We start from the raw sequence: 9,453 nt of genomic DNA on the forward strand, positions 1-9,453 counted from the left end.
CAGAGCCACGCCCATATAAGATAGAGAATTAAATCAGTAAACGTTGTGTGTGTTCTGACTGCTCTACCGGCTGGCCGTTTCCCCATCTCTCTCCCTCTCCTCAGGTCTCTCTATTCCCTGAGACATGGCAATATTGAAATTAGGACCATTTATAAACCTACAGTGGCCTCTAAGTATTCAAGTGAAAGGAAGAGTCATACGTGTCTCACTTTAAATCAAAAGCTAGAAAGGATTAAGTCTAGTAAGGATGTCATGTTGAAAGCTGAGATAGGCCAAAAAGCTAGGCCTCTTTCAACCTAGGCCTCTCTCGACAAACAGTTAGCCAAGTTGTGAAGGAAAAGAAAAAGTTCTTGAAGGAAATGAAAAGTGTTACTCCAGTGAACACGTGAATGATAAGAAAGCAAAGCAGCCGCATTGCTGATATGAAGAAAGCTACAGCTACAACATTCCCTTAAACCAAAGCCTAATCCAGAGGAAGGGCCTAACCATCTTTAATTCTGTGAAGGCTGAGAGAGATGAGGAAGCTGCAGAAGCAATGTTCGGACGTAGCAGAGTTTGGTTCCTGAGGTTTAAGGAATGAAGCCATCTCCATAACATAAAAGTGCAAGGTAAAGCAGCGAGTGCTGAGTAGAAGCTGCAGGAAGCTCTCCAGAAGGTCTGACTAAGATACTAGAGGAAGGGGGCTACAGTAAACTACAGGTTTTCAATGCAGCAGAAGCAGCCTCGTATTGGAAGAAGAAGCTGTCTAGGTCTTTCATAGCTAGGGAAGTCAATGGCTGCCTTCAGAGCATCAAAGGCCAGGCTGACTCTCCTCTTAGGGGCTAATGCAGCTGGTGACTTGAAGTTGAAGCCAATTCTTAATTACCATTCCTAAAACCCTAGGGACCTTAAGAATTATGCTAAATCTACTCTGCTTGTGCTCTATAAATGGAACAACAAAGCCTGGATGACAACAAATCTGTTTACAATGTGGTTTACTAAATATTTTAAGCTCAATGTTGAGACTTACTGCTCAGAAAAAAAAAAATTCCTTTCAATACAAGGAGATTAATGTTGTTTTCATGTTAATACAACAAACATAACTGAAGCCCTGGTGGCACAGTGGTTAAGAGCTATGGTTGCTAACTAAAAGGTTGGCAATTCAAACCCACCAGCCGCTTCTTGGACACTGTATGAGACAGTTCTACTCTGTCCTATAGGGACGCTATGAGTTGGAACTGACTCTATGGTGCCACCATCAACAACAATACAACATCCATTCTGCAGCCCATGGATCAAGAAGGACTTTCAGCTTTCAAGTCTTATCATTTAAGAAATACTTTTTTAAGGCTACAGCTGCCATAGATAGTGATTCCTCTGATGGATCTAGGTAAAGCAAATTGAAAACTTCCTGGAAAGACTCAGCATTCTAGATGCCATTAAGAACATTCGTGATTCATGGGAGGAAGTCAGATTATCAACATTAACAGGAGTTCGAAAGAAGTTGATTCCAACCCTCTTGGATGCCTTTGAGGGGTTCAAGACTTCAGTGGAGGAAGTAACGCAGATGTAGTAGAAATAGCAAGAGAACTAGAATTGGAAGTGGAGACTGAAGATGTGACTGAATTGCTTAAATCTCATGATAAAACATTAATGTATGAGGAGTTGCTTCTAATGGATGAGCAAAGAAATTGGTTTTTTGAGATGGAAACTACTCTTGGTGAAAATACTGTAAACATTGTTGGAATGACAACAAAGGATTTAGAATATTACATAAACTTAGTTGATAAAGCAACAGTAGGGTTTGAGAAGATTTACTTTAATTTAGAAATAAGTTCTACTGTGGGTAAAATGCTATCAAACAGCATCACATGCTACGGAGAAATCTTTCGTGAAAGGAAGAGTCAATAGATGTGGCAAACTTCATTGTCATCTTATTTTAAGAAATTGCCACAGCCACCCCAACCTTCAGCAACCACCACCCTGGTCAGTCAGCAGCAGTCGAAATTGAGGCAAGACCCTCCACCAGCAAAAAGATTATGACTCGCTGAGGCTCAGATGATGATTAGCATTTTTTAGAAATAAAGTATTTTTTAGTTAAGGTACGTACATTGTTTTTCAGACATAATGCTATTGCACACTTAATATAGGATGGTGTAAACATAACTTCTACATGTACTGGGAAACCAAGAAATTCCTATGACTCACTTTATTGTGTTATTTGCTTTATGGTGGTGGTCTACAGCCAACCTGAAATATCTCTGAGGTATGCCTATATATCTTCCCCTCCCTAAAAAAAAGAAAACAAACAAACTCATTGTGTTTGAGTCAATTCTGACTCACAGCGACCCTAATCCCCACATATTCTAATAGTGTCTGCCAAGTCAAAAGGCAAGGCCTCACAATTGGAAGCAGAGTCTGATGTGGTAATGTTAGACTTATTGACTAAAAAGTGCTGGTAGTTTATTTTTTTGTTTTATTCACAATCTCGACGACAATGTTTATAGATGTTTCATGATTTTTTGTTGATGATTTTTTAGTTAAACTTTTTATTTTGAGATAATTATAGATTTATATGCACGGGTAAAAAATAATACAGAGAGATCCATTGCACACTTTTACCAATTTCCTCCCCCAAACTATAGTAGATATCACAACCAGGATATTGACATTGATACAGTCAAGATATAGAACATTTCCATCACCCCGTTGAGCACTCCTATTGCCCTTTTGTAGCCAGACCTACTTCCCTTCCACCCTCACTCCTTTCCTTAATCCCTGGCAACCATTAATCTGTTCTCTATTTCCATACATTTGTAATTACAAGAATAATATATAACTAGAGTTATACAGTATGTAACCTTTTGGGATTGGCTTTTTTAAAATCTTTATTCTGCATAATTTCCTCAAGGTTCATCCAAGTTGTAGCATGTATCAATAATGTGCTCCTTTTTATTGCCAAGTAGTATTCCATGGTGTGGATTGTTTAACCACTCACCCCTTGAAGAACATCTGGGTTGTTTCCAGATTTTGACTATCATGAACAAAGCTGTTATAAATATTTATGTACAGAATTTTGTGTCAACATACGTCTTAATTTCTCTAGGATAAGTGTCCATGAGTGCAATCACATGGTAAGAAACTGCCAAACTGTTTTCCAGGGATCCAGGAGATTTTCTCCTATTTGTTCCAAAATTTTATTATTTTACATTTTATATTTAAGTACATGATCCATTTTGACTTAATTTTTCTATAAGGAGGTTTATTTTTTGCCTATGGATGTCCAGTTGCTCCAGCACCACTGTTGAAAAGTTTATCCTTCCTCCATTGAATTGTTTTTGCACCTTTGTCAAAAATTGGTTGAATGTATTTCTGTGGCTCTATTTCTGGGTTCCATATTTTGTTCCACTTATCTATGTATCTGTCACTTCACCAATACCATACTGTCTTGATTACTGTAGCTATATAAACCCATTGCCGTCCAGTCAATTCTGACTCATAGCAGCCCTATGGGACAGAGTAGAACTGCCCCCTTAGGGTTTTCAATGCTGTAATCTTTTTTTTTTAATTTTTATTGTGCTTTAAGTGAAAGTTTACAAATCAAGCCAGTCTCTCATACAAAAATTTATATACACCTTACTATATACTCCTAGTTGCTCTCCTCCTAATGAGACAGCAAACTCCTTCTGCCCACTCTCTCTTTTCCTGTCCATTCAGTCAAGGCTGTATTTTTACAGGAGCAGACTGCCAGGTCTTTCTTCCGTGGAGTGACTGGTGGGTTCAAACTGCTGACCTTTTGATTAGCAGTGGAGCACTTAACAACCACTGTGCCACCAGGGCTCTTAAAGCTATAGATTAAGACTTACTATTGGGTAGAGTGAGTCCTCCCATGTTATTCTTTTCTCAAGATTTCTTTACTTATTTTAGGGCCTGTGTCTTTCCACATAATTTTAAAATAAACTTGTTTATGTTTCTAAAAATGCTTTCTTGGGATTTTGATAGGAATTGTATTAAACCAATAGATCAATTTGGGGAGTGCTGATATCTTTACTATGTTGTATCTTCCAAAAACACGAACATAGTGTGTTTCTCCGTTATTTGGGTCATATTTGATTCCATTAGTGTTTTCTAATTTTCAGCACATAGATCCTGTAGATGTTTTGATAAAATTATACTTGAGTATTTTACCTGCTCTTTTAGGTAATGAGTCTCAATGAGGTCACACAAACAGGGGTTGTTTTTGTCAGTGGCCAGTTCGTACAGTTCCAGTAGTGACTGATTGATGCTTCTTCCCAAGTGTAATGCACACTCCACTGTATTCATCCCGCTCTTCCAGTCCTCATGATCTGGTTTCTTGATATACTGCAGAAGATTCCATCACCTCATTGGTTCTGCAGCTTCATGTTTCTCAGCATGTTCTCTCTCCTCACTGAGATTGGTGAAGAAAGTATTTGGCAAAATTTTTCAAAGCCACATCGCCACGGTCAAAGTAGTAAGACATGGACAGGCAGATGTAGGTGACTTCGTGCTCCAGACTACTTGGATTCAAATCCCGTCTCCACCACATATTAATTCATTGACCTTAGACAAAATCATAGCCTCTTCAAGCCTCAATTTCTCCATCTATAAAATGGGGGTAATAGTGAGAGTTATCTCATAGGAATGTTGTGAGGATTAAACCAGATAATATTTGTAAAGTTTCTGGAACAGTGCTTGTTGCTATAACAGCATAGTAAAAGTGTAAGGTAATGATAGTAAAGTATGCTAAGCTCAATATACGTAATGAGGCCTTGGTGGTGTGGTGGTTTAAGCATTTGGCTGCTAAACAAAAAGGTCAACAATTCGAATCCACCAGCTGCTCCTTGGAAACCTCATGGGGCAGTTCTACTCTGTCCTATATGGTTGCTATGAGTTGGAATCAACTCCATGGCAATGGGTTATATACCTAATAGGTCCCTGGATGGGGCGAACTGTTTGATATGGGTTACTAACCTGAAGGCTGGTGGTTCAAATCCACTCATCAATGCCACAGAAGAAAAACTTGATGATTTACTTCCATAAGATTACAGCCATTGAAAACCCTACAGAGAGCAGTTCTACTCTGAAACACGAGTTTTCCTTCTATTCAGAAACATGTGGAGTCTCTGTTCCACACATGGCCTCATGGGGTCACAGGGTCTTGGGATCACCATTCTACTCTGAAACATGGTGGGGCGGGGGAAGTGGCAGGGTACATGTTCTACTTTGAAACATGTGGGGTCAAGGGGTCACCGTTTACTCTGTACCACTTGGGGTCCCCATGTGTTGACTCAGTGGGCAATGGATTTGGTTTTCCTTTTTCTGGTTGGTGTATACCTAATAGGTACAACTTCTCTGCCTAGACCACTCTTTCTGCTTTTACCTCTACCTGATCACAGCCTCTTTAATTGGCAAGACTTTTACAATATAAGTGTAGCAGGTTCCATTTTCAGTTAACCCTGAAGTACACTGATGATGTTAACTCTTAACTCCTTTCCAGCAACAAATCCTGCCTCTGCTTAAGTGGGAAAGCCTAGACCAGTATTTCTCAAAGCGGTCCACAGATCACTTGCACCATGTCTTTAGGGGATAGAGCCAGGGGATATGAATGTTTATTAGGCTGCCCTTGTGATTTTAATGTACACTAAAGTTTATGAAGCATTTCTCTACACTATCTGTGCCTTTTCACATGTGGTTGCTTCTTTCTGGAATGTCTGTTTCCTCCACCCCCACCTATGCAAACAAAATGCAGCCTCCTCCACTAAGCCTTCCATAATTCATGTTTATCAACCATCAGCAGATGCTTCTGTTGCTACGGGATGGCTAATATGGGGAAGAATCAGAACTGAGATGCAGAGAGTGTCGGAGAATACTGGGATGTGGGAGAATCCTGGGATGTGGGAGAATCCTGGGATGTGGGAGAATCCTGGGATGCAGCAGCTGGACTGGAGGTGGTTGAAAGGTTCCATGTGCACTGGAGCTGAGTTTCCAAAAAGTGTGTGCAAAGGAGTGAACAACAGCAACAGTGTAGTTCCCCCAGGCTCCTCTGATTGGTCAAAAAGTAAATTCAACCCTTTTCCCAAGAACCCACTCTGACAGCCCACCTTTTGCCAAGAAGGAGGGGTATGTGTGCACAGTTGGTGTCACCCACCAGGTGCTCTGGGCAATGGAGCCCTGTGTAGCTAAGCCTGCATGGTATGGGACTGCCACAAGGTTGACTGCTCTGAAACGGCAGAGCAGGATAAGAACCATTGAACCCCTGATACTGAAAAGCTCATGCTCTGAACCCCAACACTCTCTCATCATTGTGTCCATGTGGTTGCCTCCTTCTGAAAGATCTATCCTCTGCTTGTAATCCTGCCCAACCTTCAGGGCACCCCCTCAAGGCCGCAGGGGGCCTCTTTCCTGTTCCAGGGCTCTGCTCAGGTGCCTGGGGCTCCTGCTGGGACTGACAGTGAGGACTGAACCTTCTGTCCCTGGAGAGGGGGTTCCCTTCTCCTGGACCGCCTCTGCTTCAGGGCCTCAGGGCTCTGAGAAGCCAATTCTGAGGAGGAACCTCCCCCCCTCCGTCCCCACTCCCTGTCATCAAGGTTTCATGGGTTCCCGAGCCTGCACCTACCAGGGTCCTGGACACCCTCTGGAGGGAAGCAGGGTCTAGGATCTGCACTTAGAACTCGCCCCCTCAGGGGATTCCAGTACAGAAGGTTCAGATATCAGGGACCTCAAATTGAGGAGGAAGGGGAAAAAAAAAGTTGAAATTGTTTAAGAAGCTGGCAGAAGGGTTGAGAGGCTGCAGGAGGAATTCCGAGGAGGTCCCTATCGCTGCCCAACACCCCTATTTCTCACCAAGTTCAGCGTCTAATCTCGGCAAAGAGTCTTCCAGGATTGCACCAAGCACGCAGGTGCTTTTTTGGACAGGTAATTGTCAGGGCTTCTCTTACCTCCTGTTTGACTATACTTTAGGCTTCAAACTTTATTCAAGTAGGAATTTTAAAGAGGCTGGTTGGCTGCTGTTCTGAGGGTGGCAAAATACTCCCTGTCCGGCATTGAGGGGTCTGGAAGGGTGCACTGGGATGTGTCCATAGACGGAGACCCTGGGGTCCTGGAGTGCGGATACTAGGTGGTCTACTACGAATACACCTCCTCCCCCCACCCCGTGCCAGCCTCCCCTAGTATTCAACTCTCTCTGAGCCCCTCCCCCTGACTGGCCTGCGCCCGCCCGCAAGCGCCCCGCCCGCCCCGCCCGCTGCCTCCGCCCCTTCTCATCGGCCCCCCGCGTTGTCCTCGCTTATATCGACCTCCTCCACTACCCGCCGCCTGCACTTCCCGCCCTCGCCTGGGTCCGCGCTGCCGCTGCCGCCTTATTGCCGCGCTCAATCAGCGTCTGCTGCGCTGCCCGCGCGCTCCTCGTCTCCCCGCCGCCTCCTCCTGGGCCGGCGCCCCGGACTCGGTAGGCTCGGCGCCCCGCGGTCATCTGGCTCTCGGGACCCCGTGCCCACTGCTGACGCGGAGGGGTCCCATCCCCGCCGCCACCACGGCCAACACCGGTGCCACGAGTTATCGCCGCCGCCGCAGCGTCCCCACCACCGCCGCCGCCACCGCGCGCCGGGCGCCCACCATGGCCCCGCAGCAAACAGGTAGCAGGAAGCGGAAAGCGCCCGCGGCCGAGGCGGGCGCCGGGAGCTCCGCGTCTCGGGGCCCGGGGGGGACGGCGACCCCCGAGAATGGCGAAGGGCTGCTGCTGTCCAAGAAGCAGAAACGGCCGGCGGCGCAGCGCTCGCTGCTGCGCTACCTGAAGGGTCGCGAGGTGGGCGCGCGCGACTGCGCCGGGGCCCGGGGCTTCGAGGGCGAGCTACGCGCCTACGCGGTGCACAAGCTGCCTGCAATACTGACGGAGCGCGAGCTGGCGCTGGGCACCCTCAACAAGGTCTTCGCGTCGCAGTGGCTGAACGCCAGGCAGGTGGTGTGCGGCACCAAGTGCAACACGCTCTTTGTGGTGGACGTGCACTCAAACCACATCACGCACATCCCTCTCCTGGAGGACCGGGCGCCGGTGCTGGCCCGGGACCAGCCGAGCTGCGGCATCCACGCCATCGAGCTGAACCCCTCCAAGACGCTGCTGGCCACTGGGGGCGAGAACCCCAACAGCCTGGCCATCTACCAGCTGCCCACACTCGACCCCATGTGCCTGGGCGACCGCCATGGCCACAAGGATTGGATCTTCGGCATCGCCTGGATGAGCGACACCGTGGTCGTGAGCGGCTCCCGCGACGGCACCGTGGCGCTGTGGCGGGTGGACCCCGACATGTGCCACCGCAGCATCGGTTGGCATAACGACGTGGGGCTCCCCATGTACGCCCACATCAGCCCGAGGGACATGGAGATCATCCCCAGGGCCAGCACCAGCCCCACCAACCGTAAGGTGCGGGCCCTGGCTTTCAGCGGCAAGAACCAGGAGCTGGGAGCCGTGTCCCTAGACGGCTACTTCCACCTGTGGAAGGCCCGGAGCACCCTGTGCAGGCTGCTGTCCGTCAGGCTGCCCTACTGCCGAGAGAACGTGTGCCTGATCTACTGCGACGAGTTGTCCCTGTATGCAGTGGGTTCCCAGTCTCATGTCTCCTTCCTGGATCCGCGCCAGCGCCAGCAGAACATGCGGCCTCTGTGCTCCAGGGAGGGCGGCACGGGTGTGCGCTCGCTGAGCTTCTACCAGCATATCATCACCATAGGTACTGGCCATGGGTCCCTGCTCTTCTATGACGTCCGCGCCCAGAAGTTCCTGGAGGAGAGGGCCTCGGCCAGTCCGGAATCCTCTCCAGGGCCCAGAGGGAGGAAGCTCAAGCTCACCTGTGGGAGAGGCTGGCTCAACCAGGACGACCTCTGGGTGAACCACTTGGAAGGCACGGAGGAGTTCCCCAATGCGCTCTACACCCACTGCTACAACTGGCCTGAGATGAAGCTTTTCGTGGCTGGGGGGCCTCTCCCTTCAGGCCTCCACGGGAACTACGCGGGCCTCTGGAGCTAAACACGGCCGCCTAGGTATCAAAGCGCACAGATTTACCTTCCAGTTGTGTCTTAGCTCTTCATGCTGAGTTTGTGCTTTTAACTTTGTGTGGCTTTTTTCTTCCAGGTGGAAAACTACCGCTTTGCTTGAGTTTAGAATATTCGACAGAGAGAGAGAGATGGATCCTCCTGGCAATCAAAACTTGGCTTTAAGACTTTCTGCACCTTACCCAACAGCACCGTCTTTTTGCCTTCTCATACAAAGAATTTTGACTACTAATTCTTAATTGCTTATCTCTTTGAGTGATTCACACGTTTCCTCTTTAGGGTGATGATGAAGCCGTGGTCCCACAATTAGTATATATTTTCTTTTTTTGGGGGGGGGGTTACCAGTATTACAAAAATATTGAGTTATTTTTCATTGCAGATATATGGTATTTTAAGAAGTTTTTGCTA

At 47.0% G+C, this 9,453-nt stretch overlaps 1 protein-coding gene across 1 annotated transcript; it reads left to right on the top strand.

Annotated features, from left to right (window-relative positions):
* Window positions 1-7,615: 7,615 nt before the first annotated feature.
* LOC126069364 (DDB1- and CUL4-associated factor 12-like protein 2) lies at window positions 7,616-9,019 on the top strand. Its single transcript, XM_049872672.1, has one exon. It carries the CDS (start codon window positions 7,616-7,618, stop codon window positions 9,017-9,019), a length of 1,404 nt encoding a protein of 467 aa, XP_049728629.1.
* Window positions 9,020-9,453: the final 434 nt, after the last annotated feature.

This window comes from Elephas maximus, chromosome X (genome assembly GCF_024166365.1).
Source record: "Elephas maximus indicus isolate mEleMax1 chromosome X, mEleMax1 primary haplotype, whole genome shotgun sequence".
Lineage (NCBI taxonomy): Eukaryota > Metazoa > Chordata > Mammalia > Proboscidea > Elephantidae > Elephas > Elephas maximus.

Excerpts from the sequence above, each read along its gene's own strand:
- LOC126069364 (XM_049872672.1), top strand. The coding sequence starts at position 7,616 with ATGGCCCCGCAGCAAACAGGTAGCAGGAAGCGGAAAGCGCCCGCGGCC.